Source organism: Leucoraja erinacea, chromosome 9 (genome assembly GCF_028641065.1).
Source record: "Leucoraja erinacea ecotype New England chromosome 9, Leri_hhj_1, whole genome shotgun sequence".
Classification (NCBI taxonomy): domain Eukaryota; kingdom Metazoa; phylum Chordata; class Chondrichthyes; order Rajiformes; family Rajidae; genus Leucoraja; species Leucoraja erinaceus.
In genome coordinates, this window is record NC_073385.1 from 41,200,484 (window position 1) to 41,215,439 (window position 14,956).

A 14,956-nucleotide genomic window follows, 5' to 3' on the forward strand; every position below is an offset into this window, starting at 1 on the left:
ATAAATTTCATTGGATACCAAATGTATCCACTTAAAAGGTTTGATTAATGCTAAATATTAATCTACTTTTCAGACTCAGCCAAGATTTAGCTAAAGATTTGGCAATCCTTGCCAGAGAGATTCATGATGTGGCAGGAGATGGAGATTCTTTAAGTTCATTACCAACTACATCCACCCTTGGCTCCACAATTTCAGCTAGAGAAGAGGTAATGTCACAGTTTTAAGTTACTTCCAGCGTTGCACTTTGCAGAATTCGGGTACGTATATTCAAATCGTAATCATATACGTAATAAGAAAGTAAATATTGTAAAATTAATAAATTTAATGGGAAATTATCAAATTTAGTTCCCTTTTTCAATTTCTTTTATCTGGCTTTATGGCAGCTTTATTTCACTCATAAGTAAGCAAGTATAGATATTGCAAGTTGACATAGTGAAAGCTCTGCTTTTTCTAAATTGAAAACCAATTACGAAGGAAGATGAGTGGAGCCTGCGTATCATAAACACATCTGAATTGGGAATAATTTGAGCAATTGTGCTTAGTTGCAATCAAATGTTTGCACAAATACTATATACTTTAAATAGTTTGTATGGAGTTTGGAAGGGGAACGTGATGAGAACATAATAGTATTCCTGAATGTAGACATCGATAACTTTATCTAAAATACACTTATTTTACTGTTGAGCCTCTTTTATTATAACAATTTAAACCTCATTTACAGTCTGTTTGTGTAAAGTGGCAATCTTTTGAAACAACTTAGTTCCATTCAAGTCTATTGCAAAAAAAATGATTTAAGTTATAATCAAGTAACATGTTGTTATCTCTCACTTTGTTTTTCGTTGACCCAGATTCCAAAACCATCATCACGGGCATCCCATAACTCACAGGTGCATCATTTAGTTTTCATCTTTCATTTTTTCATATTTCATATGATTTCATATTTACTTAATCACCTAAAGAACACATTGTTAAACCAAGATTTTAAATACACTTTACACATTTTTTTAGTTGGTGCAACACATTCCTGAAGCAAGTCTGAACTTCCAGAAGGTTCCTCCAGAATCTTTGGGAATTAGGAAAGATTTGGATCAAAATATGAATGATAGCAAAGATCCAGATTCAAAAAGAAGAAGCTGGACCAGAGAAGAGGTTGTCAATGTTTTCTTTATATTTGAGAAATGCCATGACTATTTTACTTTCTGATGTGTGGGTGCATCATTTTATATTAACTAATATAATGGCCGATAAATTAGTAAAGCACCCTCAATGAGTTTGTGACTAAATGATGTCAATGTGTTTTGTGTGCAATTTCTTTACATCCCATCACCAATGCATTTTATTGAGATAAACTGGTTGTTATGAAATGTGCCAGTGTAGTCATGATTTGAGCATCAACAATACATTAATTAGTGTAAAATGATGTCAAAGGCACCCATTTACTCCATTGGGTCTCCATGCATTCATTCAAATAGCAGCTTTGTTCTTTCCACCTATCCCAGCAACTTCCTTTCCTTAAAAGTATTTTTATTTAATTGCTTCTATTGAATTTTACTCCACCATTCTTATTTAATACTTTCCAGATTCTAATTACCACTGGGACACAACAATAATTTCATCATGTTCCCACTAGTCCTTTTAAAATTATCTTAAGTTAGCACCTTCTGGCTATTTGCCCTTTAGCCATCGGAAAATTGTTTCTAATTTTAATTCTGCCATCTCCATCATGGGACAACACAGTGGCGAGACTGGTAGATCTGCAACCTCACAGCGTCAGAGATCCAGGTTCGATCCTGACATTCGGTGCAGTCAGTGTTGAGTTTGTACGTTCTCCCTGTGAGCACGTGGGTTTGTTCCTGTTTCCTCCCACATCCCAAAGACGTGTGGGTTTATCTAGCTCTCTCTTGAAAGCATCCAGAGAACCTGCCTCCACCGCCCTCTGAGACGGAGAATTCCACAGACTCACCACTCTTTGTGAGAAAAAGTGTTTCCTCATCTCTGTTCTAAATGGCTTACTCCTTATTCTTAAACTGTGGCCCCTGTTTCTGGACTCCCCCAACATCGGGAACATGTTTCCTGCCTCTAGCGTATCCAAGCCCTTAACAATCTTATATGTTTCAATGAGATCCCCTCTCATCCTTGTAAACTCCAGAGTGTACAAGCCCAGCTGCTCCATTCTCTCAGTTTGAGGTGAAGATATATTTTTGTGTTGATGGGAAAGGATTCCCAGGATTATTTTATTTACTGGTTTTTCACTAGCAACCCGATCTATGCACTTGCATACCTCACTCGGTTCTTTCCTCGGCCTCCTCTGCTCCAAGGAAAGCTAATCCTGCCTGTCAGTCTCTGATAACTGTCCTATTCCAGGCAGCATCCTGGTAAATCTTTTGTGGCCCCTCTCCAACGCAACCATGACACTTATAGTGTAGCAACCAGAACTGCACAGAATACTTTCAGTAAAGTTGCACCATGACCTGCATGCTTCTAGTCCCAGCTAATGGAGGCTAACATCTCATATGATATATTTCACACCTTGTAAGCTAAGGCCTCTCGATTCCCCAATACCCCCAGGTTCCTACCATTCATTGTGTATGCCCTACTCCTATTGGACCTCAGAGAAAACTGTTACTACTTGCATACCTCCCATTTATATGGATTAAATTCTATCTGCTCTGTCCAATTTACTAACTGATTGATATTGGCCTAAGACTATCCTCACTCCCTTAATAGTCTTCTGAAAAGGCTGAGCAAGGCATTCAATTCAAAGATAATTAGGATGGATATTAATTACTGCCTTGCCAAGGATGTAAACAGAGCAAAGATGATTAATTCATTGCATTGCTAATCTGTTAATCTAAAATTTGTGCATAATCGTGCTTGGGGTTGTTGTTCTTGCATATCCTTTTAGCCAGCTCTTGTTCCTCATTCCTGACATTAACCAGACCAAAATATAGCACATCACGTTTTTCTGCGTTGAATTTCATGCTGAATGTTCTGCACATTCCTTTGTCTTGGGTCTCTTGATTTTTTTTTTCTGGAATCTCCATACCATGTATTAGCCAAACAATTTGAAACTGCTTTTCTTCCAATTCTAAGTAATTAATATAAAAAAATAGCATAGATCCCCTCATACGGAGCCCAGGAGATCGCTATATCTCTTAAATCTGATAAACAGTTAATTATAATAATATCCTTTACTGATTTTTGAATCTGTGTTGCTATTTTTCACTTTTTCTCCAATGAGCTATAACATAGTTCATTATGAAATGGTTTTTGAAGTCTGTATTCACAACATCAACTGCGATATCCTCGCCTGCCCTATCAATTGCTTTCTAAAAATGATGCCATTGAAAAGCTCTATAACATTTTAACCATATAATGATAAATTAAGTATTGATGTTGTTGCACTAATGCAGTTACCAAATTAAGAGCTTCAATATTTCAGTACTAATCTTGCATCGTAAACAAGGTCATATTAAAAATCAAATTTAAATATGCTACTGGCACAAAGCCCACAGGTGTAGTTCAGTTAGATGCAGATCAAGTATTTATTTCTATGTGACTCATGCCTTCAACATTTTTAGCACCAACCATCTTATAGTGATCACGTTTTAAAATGTTCAAAATTAAGGAGAAAGGAAGAGAAGGAGCGCGAGGGTTGAGGGAGAGCTCAGCAAGGGCTACCGGAAATTGGAGAAGTCAATGTTTATGCCGCTAGGATGCAAACTGCCCAAGCGGAATATGAGGTGCTGCTCCTCCAATTTCCGGTGGTGCTCACTCTGGCCATGGAGGAGGCCACTCTGAATATTTGAGGCTGAAGTGGTTAGAAAAATGTAAAATAATTTGCACCAAAAGAAATGATTATATCTGCACTTTCTGGTCAAGAGAGTATGACTTCCATATATATATTTAAAAGGGTATCTGCACTGATAATCACAAGACTTAAAATTTTATTCCATATAATTGAAACAACCTGAGAAAATTTGTGATTTCTCGTCTTCATCACAAGTTGCGGGTCAATTTTCACAATAAGACTTTTATTTTGACGAAACAGTTTTGGTATTTTGATTCTTTTGGAATAATACTTTTTGAGACGGGGTCCATCTGTTATGACATCTCCCTGGGTTGCAAACTGGCTTTTATTTCCTTTAACCCAATTGAGCTTTAGAATTCTAAAGTTTAAATCATGACATGATTATAGTCATGACCAGGTCATTCTTGCATGTGGTTTTATTTTACATGGCAGAGAATCACCGACAATGCGATCACATTCCAATGAGGTAACTTTATACAAACTGCACCCAGTGTTAATACCACTAATATCTTGTGTTACATTTCTAATCACTAATGCCAAAGGTGTGATTAATTTATTTGTTGAACGTTGTCAACTATTTAAGAATTGTTTTTTTATGTTTATGTTTTATGTTTCTGCATTTCTACCTAGAATTAGGAATTTGCACATTTGTTTTAATTCCGTCCCTTCACCCGATACAAGGAAGCTTTTGTCGTAGAATATACTCATATGAACAATATGCTTTAACTATTCTGATTTAAATTACTACATTTTAATTTGCTTCATCTCGGGTTACATTTTCAAATTATAAAATATATTTCAAATCTAAAATGGTTTGTTTTATGATAGCAAGTGAAGGAGCGAAACAAGCCTGAAATACTTATTTTTTTTATACTGCCTAACCAAGGAAATAAATGTTCAAAGAAATGATTAAAAACATTAAAATGAACATGCAACTCAAAATATATAATACATCTGTTAATGTATTTGAAGATGAGCAATTTAATAATGCCTGTAAGCCATCAAATTATGATCTTAACTTTCTGATTGAAAAGTATTGCTCACAGACAGTTCACAAAGAACCAATATTGCTCTAAAAATGATCAAGTGTTAATGCATGAATTAATAGGGATCCTAATTTTGAGCAATTCTCCAAACTGATCCCTTTTAAAACAAAATAACTATTTTATGATAACCTTTTTTAGAGATTATGAATTATTCCCATGAATTTACTAGAGATTTTTTTTTACAGTTTCTAGATGAATTTTGATTTGACAGGCAGAGCAATTTTAAAGACTTTATGAAGTTACTGCTCAAATAACAACTTACACTTTCCACCAATCTGAGGAGTGAGGATGTGTGTATAAATTGTCTGAGGAAGTGCCCTAGTTGCATGTGCCTCCTGAAATTAATTGCATAATTCATGCTCTTCTGAGTTCCAAGATAAATCCATTCTTGGTCCCACCTATAAGCACATGCTCATTGAATGTTTGCTATTATAAAAGTAAAAATCACAAAAAAGTATTTGTTCTGGTCTTTGCATTGTAAAATACATTATTCTTCAATAATCTGGCTTCTGCAAAGATTTTGACGTACATTATGCTGCACAGAGGATCTCAAACTATTTCTGTCATTTGGCACCATGCCAACTGTACACAATAATTTGACCTATTCACCAGAATTCCTCCAAACCACACCAAAAGGAGTTATGGACTTTATAAAATATTTAATATACTTAGTGTTAATAACCCAGATTTTTGTTGTTGTAATTATACAAAACTACGTGAAGCTGCAAAAGCTTTGGAACATTTTTTGTTGAAAAAAAAAGTATTGATGTTGTTGCACTAATGCAGTTACCAAATTAAGAGCTTCAATATTTCAGTACTAATCTTGCATCGTAAACAAGGTCATATTAAAAATCAAATTTAAATATGCTACTGGCACAAAGCCCACAGGTGTAGTTCAGTTAGATGCAGATCAAGTATTTATTTCTATGTGACTCATGCCTTCAACATTTTTAGCACCAACCATCTTATAGTGATCACGTTTTAAAATGTTCAAAATTAAGGAGAAAGGAGAAAGGAAGAGGAGGAGCGCGAGGGTTGAGGGAGAGCTCAGCAAGGGCTACCGGAAATTGGAGAAGTCAATGTTTATGCCGCTAGGATGCAAACTGCCCAAGCGGAATATGAGGTGCTGCTCCTCCACTTTCCGGTGGTGCTCACTCTGGCCATGGAGGAGGCCACTCTGAATATTTGAGGCTGAAGTGGTTAGAAAAATGTAAAATAATTTGCACCAAAATAAATGATTATATCTGCACTTTCTGGTCAAGAGAGTATGAATTCCAGATATATATTTAAAAGGGTACCTGCACTGATAATCACAAGACTTAAAATTTTATTCAATATAATTGAAACAACCTGAGAAAATTTGTGATTTCTCGTCTTCGTCACAAGTTGCGGGTCAATTTTCACAATAAGACTTTTATTTTGACGAAACAGTCTTGGTATTTTGATTCTTTTGGAATAATAATTTTTGAGACAGGGTCCATCTGTTATGACATCTCCCTGGGTTGCAAACTGGCTTTTATTTCCTTTAACCCAATTGAGCTTTAGAATTCTAAAGTTTAAATCATGACATGATTATAGTCATGACCAGGTCATTCTTGCATGTGGTTTTATTTTACATGGCAGAGAATCACCGACAATGCGATCACATTCCAATGAGGTAACTTTATACAAACTGCACCCAGTGTTAATACCACTAATATCTTGTGTTACATTTCTAATCACTAATGCCAAAGGTGTGATTAATTTATTTGTTGAACGTTGTCAACTATTTAAGAATTGTTTTTTTTATGTTTAATTCTGCATTTCTACCTAGAATTAGGAGTTTGCACATTTGTTTTAATTCCGTCCCTTTACCCGATACAAGGAAGCTTTTGTCGTAGAATATACTCATATGAACAATATGCTTTAACTATTCTGATTTAAATTACTACATTTTAATTTGCTTCATCTCAGGTTACATTTTCAAATTATAAAATAGCTTTCAAATCTAAAATGGTTTGTTTTATGATAGCAAGTGAAGGAGCGAAACAAGCCTGAAATACTTATTTTTTATACTGCCTAACCAAGGAAATAAATGTTCAAAGAAATGATTAAAAACATTAAAATGAACATGCAACTCAAAATATATAATACATCTGTTAATGTATTTGAAGATGAGCAATTTAATAATGCCTGTAAGCCATCAAATTATGATCTTAACTTTCTGATTGAAAAGTATTGCTCACAGATAGTTCACAAAGAACCAATATTGCTCTAAAAATGATCAAGTGTTAATGCATGAATTAATAGGGATCCCAATTTTGAGCAATTCTCCAAACTGATCCCTTTTAAAACAAAATAACTATTTTATGATGACCTTTTTTAGAGATTATGAATTATTCCCATGAATTTACTAGAGATTTTTTTTTACAGTTTCTAGATGAATTTTGATTTGACAGGCAGAGCAATTTTAAAGACTTTATGAAGTTACTGCTCAAATAACAACTTACACTTTCCACCAATCTGAGGAGTGAGGATGTGTGTATAAATTGTCTGAGGAAGTGCCCTAGTTGCATTGGCCTCCTGAAATTAATTGCATAATTCATGCTCTTCTGAGTTCCAAGATAAATCCATTCTTGGTCCCACCTATAAGCACATGCTCATTGAATGTTTGCTATTATAAAAGTAAAAATCACAAAAAAGTATTTGTTCTGGTCTTTGCATTGTAAAATACATTATTCTTCAATAATCTGGCTTCTGCAAAGATTTTGACGTACATTATGCTGCACAGAGGATCTCAAACTATTTCTGTAATTTGGCACCATGCCAACTGTACACAATAATTTGACCTATTCACCAGAATTCCTCCAAACCACACCAAAAGGAGTTATGGACTTTATAAAATATTTAACATACTTAGTGTTAATAACCCAGATTTTTGTTGTTGTAATTATGACAAAACTACGTGAAGCTGGCAACAAATTTTGGAATTTGTTTGTTTAAAAAGAAAATCCCAAATTTGCTGTTCGTAATTCACTTCTGCCTTTGCACCTTCCACCATCAAAATTGATTAACTCAACTTTCAAGTTCTCGCAATAGATTTCTAGAGCTTTGTGAGAGTTTTGGTCATCGTCAAAAATATGTCTTTGCTTTGCCTTTCTTTTCAGCTGTCCTTTGCACATTCAGTTATAGGCATGGCCTTTCATTTGCAATTAAATCAGTATTTGTACCACCTTGGTTAGGTATTATATAAGATGTAGCAGACATATTAGAAGGTACTATTCAAGTACATAAAATCTACCCCAAGCCAAAACTAATTTATCATTCATGATAACTGCAACATTTTCTCTTTCTGTGAATGTTATTGAATATTTTCTTTCAGTTCAAAAACACATTATGAACATATGTCATATTTTAGGTCATACTGGATAATCTGATGTGGAACTCAGTTTCCCAGTTGTCACAGTATATACGTGAAAATATGGAACAGACAGCAGCAAAAATCAAGTGAGTAAATCAGTGGCTTTTTGGGTGTATTATCTGTGAAATGGTTATTAAAATATTTGTTTTAATCAGGTAATGAAAGTCAAAACTATTGCATATTGAGATGATGCATAGAGGCTTTGAGATTAGATCAAATGAAACATTTGTTACTCTGTCTGTTTCCGTACATATAAGTTATTATGGGATACTGTGAAGGAGATTTCTGAAAGATGTGGTCCATCAATTAATTTCATAGTTGCTGATAAGGCTATAATGTGATAGTTCCTAAAACTTATATATTGTAAAAAACAATCCACGTTTGTCAAGGTAGTTCGATGAGTAAAGCACCTATTAACAGATGTGGTGCCATCAATCCCCATTAATGCAATTCTAAACCTTTTTTTTGATACTTAGAAAATTGATACATTTCAAATCTCTGTCATTTCCACGGAGGAATTTCCATGGGGAATTTAGCCTTTCCTCAACTGCATTTTCCGTCCGATTGACTATGTGGAGGTTGACTAATATTTTATTTTTCTCTTATAAAGACACAGTGCTAGAGTAACTCAGTGGGTCAAGCAACATCTCTGGAGAACATAGGTGATGTTTCAGATCACGACCCTTCTTCAGGCCCCGACACGAAACGTCACCTATCCGTGTTCTCCAGAGATGCTGCCTAACTCGCTGAGTTACTCCAGCACTTAAATGTTTTTTTTTATACAAGCATCTGCAGTTCCTTGTTTCTACATTCTCCTTTCCTCTTTCCTGAAATATAAAATTTGACTTCAATAGTAGTGTGAAATGGATGATAGTGAAGAGGTAAACCAGTACAGTTTGTTTTGCCATTGCAGTAGTTGGAAGAAAAACACATCTTGTCTGAGGCTCTATTTTAATCCCACCAGGGACAACTTGGATACATTTCTTTGCATGTAAATTTCAATAGGATTTTTGGATGAGAAAATATATAGTGCTAGCATATCCTAAAATATGGTGCAATGGAGACGATGCGTCATATTTGTTTTGTAAAAGTCATCTGTTCTGTTTTAGAATTCTGTTTCAAAATAAAGATAGAAACTGGGAAGAAATTGAGGCCAAAATAAACTCTGAAGATGAAGTGCCAATTCTCAAAACATCAAATAAGGTAATCGTTCTGTTTTCCACATCACTTGTACCTGGTCTATACTCTTGCTTCCTGTCAGTGCTAGCCTCCTCATTTCCTGGGTTCCAACTTCAATTTATGGTATCGCTATTATTCTCTTACATTTCCTGTCTGCTATTTGCTACACCTTAGAAAACACTCTACCGTTATTCCCAAGGAGCTGTCCACCTTTTGATAAATGACCTAAATCTTCAGAATTCAAATTTGAGCCTATGCAGTGAGCGTCAAGATGCTATCTCTGCTGAAATATATCCTTTCCCGACTAACGTTATCCAACCAATGTTTAATTTGTTCGCCTAACACTCCTCCTAGGCCGAGTTCAAACAATTCTGTATTGTAAAATCCAATACTGCTTGAGGTTTTGATCAGTGATCTATCAAGCATCTCTTAATGTTAAATGCTGAAGGATAGATATTAATTAAAATCTGCAAAATATCAGTGATAAATTGTGATAAGATGCTGCCGATGACAGAAAGGACGAGCCTGGAGATGAAGTCGGGCCCTGGACTGGAGACTGCGGCGGTCGAACTCGCGGTCCTCTGGTCGGCGCCCGCCTGCCGCCTCAATCGGAGTCCTCGGCATGAAGCCTGCCCACATCCTCGCTCGTGGTCCACGCCCTCCCACATCCTCGCTCGGGTTCGCGTCCTCGGGTTGACACCGAGCCCTCTCTCTCTGTCTGCTCTCGCTCTCTGTCTGCCCTCTCTCTCTCTCTCTGCTGTCCTCACCTTCCCCCTCTCTCTCTCTCTCTCTCTGCCTGTCGCTCTCTCTCTCTGCCTCTCTCTCTGTCTCCCTCTCTCCCCTCTCTCTCTCTCTGCCCTCTCTCTCTCTCTGTCCCCTGCCTCTGCTCTCTCTGCCTCCCTCTCTCTCTCTCTCTCCTCTCTCTCTCTCCCCCCTCTCTCTCTGCCCCCTCTCTCTCCTGCCCCCTCTCTCTCTCTCCCCCTCTCTCTCTGCCGCCCCTCCTCTCTCTCTGCCCCCTCTCTCTCTGCCCCCTCTCTCTGTTTGTCTCTATTTCTCGCCTCTCTCTATCTCTCTCTGCTCTCCCTCTCTCTGCGCCTCCCTCTCTCACCTCTCCTCACTATGACCTCGCTCTGTCTCTGTCCCTCTCCCTACCCCCTCCTCTCTCCATCCCTCTCTCTCTCTCTCCCTCTCTCTCTCTGCTCTCCTCTCTCTCTCTCTCTCTCGTTCCCCCCCCCCCCCCCCCCTCTCTTTGCCCTCTCTCTAGCTGTGCCTGCGCTGTTGGGGGCTATGCGTGAGTGGATAGGGAGGGGAATGGGGGAATAGGAGCGAATTAATAATAATATAATATCAAGGGGGGGTTAGTGTGTGTGTGGGATGGGTGGTTAGTGTGTGTGTGTGTGGTGGTGGGGGGTGGTAAGTGTGTGTGACGCCTCAGCCCCCGCCCCCCGCAACCGCGCATTGAGGACGGGACCCAACAGGTCGCCCTTGGTCTAGTATTAACTAAAAATCTTCTGATTTTAAAAGACTTATTATTTTTCTATTATAGGAAATATCTTCAATTTTTAAAGACTTGAGAAGAGTTCAAAAGCAATTGGATGGTTAGTAAAATTAATTGAAGCTCTTTTTATGCAATTGAGTGTTTGATAATCGCAATGTTTAAGAAACATTTAGACAGGTACATGGACAGGATGGGTTTAAAGGGATATGGGCCAAATGCAGGAAGCATGTTGGTCGGAGTGGGCAAGTTGAGCCAAAGGGCCTGTTTCCACACAGTATGACTGATCTTTACCAACTGTCATACATGAAAAGATGTTTATAAGAATGGTAGTTCAAATATTGTCTTTTCCCTTATTTTGCAAAAGGGGTAGATCAACTAACGTCTCATATTTTACAGTGATCAATACAATCATCGACCCTGATGGATCTCTGGATGCCTTGACTACTAATCAGATGTCACCAACTTCTGCTTCATCAATGAAGATAAAAGAAAGGACTGGTAATACAATGATCTCCCCAAACGATTTGCCAAAATCAACAACTCGGATGCTAATGGCATATGCCCATCAGGGCCCTAAACTATCCCAAATGTCTTCTGATGCTGACAGCATTGACTCTGATTCTGAGTGTAATACTCAATATACCATTGTTGAGCCAAATATGGAAGATACCATCACAATGCTTTGAAAGAGCATGTTTTGTTTTGGCCATTATTGTGCCAGTGTGCATTGTCATTGTTGCTATGTGAGTGTGATTGTGGAAAAAAAATGTATAGAATAACGTTGTGACTGACATATTGCACAAAAAAAAGCTTTTTGAAAAAATGTAAATTAGCAAAAAAATACGTAGCTAGGTTGCGTTACACTGTGGCAATGTACATCTGGCGTTAGTGCAAAAGGAAACTGACTGACACTGAAAACACTTGAGTTTGGGGCTAAATCGTGCCATTGAATAATATGTAACTGCCATGCACTGAAGAGCACTGGTTCCACAATTTCCGTCATGCATGAGAAGTTCAGCACCAACTTAATGATTGAACAATAGCTTCATGTTTAACAAGTTGTTACATTCATTGTTCTTTGTTTTTTTATATCATGTTATGATATAGACAGGACCGATATTTAACATAGTGGTGTTTGCAATATTAGTTCAATGTTTTGAGAGGGAGAGCAATCAATCATTTTCCTCTAAACTAATCTTTATTTGATTATAAACATATGTAATAGTTGATTAGTTATATTCCGATCAAGCTTGTGGTATTCTTTGGTCACCTTGGTACTGTGCATGAATACATAAGGTTTTCAAATCCTATTCTGATGTTGAACAGGCTTTAATTTTGATGGAGGAAATCTATACAAATCACGTCAATAATACAATTGTGAACCTTCCAGACAATTTGAATTGTAACCACTTAAGATTAACACAACCTGCTCAGCCAGTAAATTCTGTGAGAGCAAAGTTGGGACTTTCCAACTAGAAACAGTAATGCACAAACATTTATCCCATACTTTGAAATATCAAGGTGTATCTTGCAAAATGCTGCACTTGGAACTATTTTCAGTTGTGTGTGTGTGTGTTTTAAGAGGTGTTTTCATTCAAGCTGTCCTCCACTTAACATGCTTGCCTTTGCCCCTCACACTATCCTCTTTCAGCTGGGCGTGCACAAATTATTCCATGAAGTTGCCATAGAAATAGCTAACTCCAATATCGTAGATTAACTGGCAGCTTGCCTTTGTGCATAGTTTAACCTGCATTGATTTATCATGCCAATGATCACAGAATTATTTCAAAGGGAAGAATTTGTCCAAGCGATATTTGAACTTGGGATAACATGCATGATGGTTTAAAATTGTAAAATCAGAATTCGCAAAGAACAAAAAGTAACCTTAATTTTGGAAAAGTTTCTTTTTAATAATGAGAAAATATTTCCTTCTTTATGGGCAGAAACATTTGTACTTACAAGCTTCAGAAATTTAATGCACAAGTTCTGTAGCTCTAACCAAACAATACTCAATAATTTGTTTTCTATGATATCCTCAACAGAACTGAAACATGCATTGAATTTTTGCACGGTAAAGACACTAAAAATTCTACCAAAATTACCAAAATGTGTAAACAATAGCAGCAATGTTCTGTGATAATTGGAATGATAAATTATATTGTAAATGCCTGTACTGGTAACTGTGACAAGTTATTTAGGTGGCTTGGTTCTTATAAAGTTTGTCGTCATGATAGGCGATCCACCCAACCTATGACAGAGTTAGAGCCAAAGATCTTAGCATCTCGCCTGTATTTTCTTTAAATTCACTCTCTTACATCAGTTGGTTTAATAATACTTCCACAAGGCCATGGATCAGTTCTTGCAATGATTATGCACCTTCATATTATCGTCTCCTGAAACATAATAAGTAAACAGATGAGAGTGTCAGGCCACTTGTAGTCCACAACATAATGCATGATCATAAATATGGCATATGTGGATTATGTGTGTGTGTGTGTGTCGATTCATGCCTGTATGCTGCATATGTATTGTTTTGTTTCAGCATAGGTTTGACTCCTCACCACAAAGAACAAAAGGCTGTTTTTTGAGGGTAGATGCAAGTTATTTTGGTGGCATGCCAGCCAAGAATTATCAGTGACTAATCTTTCATGTGGGCAGCACTGCTATGATGTGAATGTTTCTGCACTTCACCCCAGTGCAGCTTTTATTCTACATCTGCCTTTAATCTCGTGTGCACTGTAGGCATCTGTGAGGTGTGAGAATTTGAAGACAAGAAGTATTTTTTTTTTTGGATGGAGTTGTCTTCTACTTGTCTTCCACATAACAGTTAGATTATAAATTTAAATGGTAACAGAAAAGTGAAGTTATATTGTCCAAATCTCAGTCCCTTTTTAATGTACATGCAGCAGACGGTTAGATACTACCGTTTTTTTTTTAAAAGTACATATTGTGGCCCCTCAGCTTGGTCCAGATTTGACTTGTTGCTCTCAGTAAATACACTGACTTTATGGAAACAATATATTATCATCTCCTTTCACTGTGAGTTAAATTAACAGCAGCATTGCAAGTTTGGTGCAGCAGTATTTGAACATGTTTATTGTATGTTGCTTTAATAGTGTCTCCTGTACGTTCATAATTTACATTTCACGAGGACTTTGCTATTTTAATAGTTGACTGAAAACAATTTTGCCAAACAGTTTGGAAGATTCTGAATCAGAAACTGATATCCAAAATGATTAGTTAGTTTAAAAATCAGATTGTAGTATGCTTACACTAAATTTTCATAAGTGCAGAAAAAAAATGTAATTCCTTCAATATTGTTGTACACTGTTCATAAGTAATGCCCTGTGCTGAAGTGTCTTAAGCACTTGTTGCTAGCCTGCTGATCCTGTATTGTCTCTTCAGTGGCACATTTATTATTTTACTTGCAACAAATTCTATTTAAATGAGAAATGCCAATCATGCCGCATTTGATTTCAAACTGGATCATGCCAATCTTGAAATGTTGTATTTCTGTACACGCTCCAGCTTTGATTTTGTTTTGTATATCACTTTTTGCACAATTGTACAAAGCTGAACATACTTGGCTTTCTTCCATTTTTGGCCAGTTTCAACGATGTAATTTATTTTGTTGCCTTATAATGAATATCATGTGTAAATTTTGTTGAGATGAAAGCATTTGATTTTTAAATTGTTTTGCACATGCTAGTATAACATTAAATTTCTATTTAATTTTTCCGTAGAATCAAATGACAATAAACCATTCTTCATAGCAGTGAAATGTTTGTGCTTTGAAAGTCCATGTTACCAATGTAATGTTAAACTGAGCAGGCTGCAAGATGATACATTCGGTAATTACAATTAAAAGAGAGTCGTGTCATCTCATGTTATCACACTAGTTTGTGGTAAACTGAGATGTTGGCTGCTTTACATTTATTTTCACTCTTCAAATATAATAGTACCTTTTTCATAGGTTCGTTTGGGTCAGACGAGGGAAGAAATTTGAACTAAAGGATTTTTAA

The 14,956-nt window shown here is 36.6% G+C and overlaps 1 protein-coding gene across 8 annotated transcripts in view; it reads left to right on the forward strand.

The window, feature by feature from the left end:
* LOC129700290 (centrosomal protein of 170 kDa protein B-like) overlaps positions 1-14,709 on the forward strand; it is a 74,725-nt gene extending 60,016 nt beyond the window's left edge. For 5 of the 8 annotated variants that reach the window (XM_055640644.1, XM_055640638.1, XM_055640641.1 and 2 more), the window contains 7 exons: positions 74-206; positions 849-887; positions 1,009-1,149; positions 8,255-8,343; positions 9,367-9,460; positions 10,983-11,034; positions 11,331-14,709. In XM_055640644.1, coding sequence (XP_055496619.1) covers positions 74-206; positions 849-887; positions 1,009-1,149; positions 8,255-8,343; positions 9,367-9,460; positions 10,983-11,034; positions 11,331-11,620 — 838 coding nt within the window. In that variant the 3' untranslated portion in view covers positions 11,621-14,709. The remainder of the gene's footprint in view (positions 1-73; positions 207-848; positions 888-1,008; positions 1,150-8,254; positions 8,344-9,366; positions 9,461-10,982; positions 11,035-11,330) is intronic. The other 3 variants (XM_055640642.1, XM_055640640.1, XM_055640643.1) reach the window with 3 other exon arrangements.
* Positions 14,710-14,956: the final 247 nt, after the last annotated feature.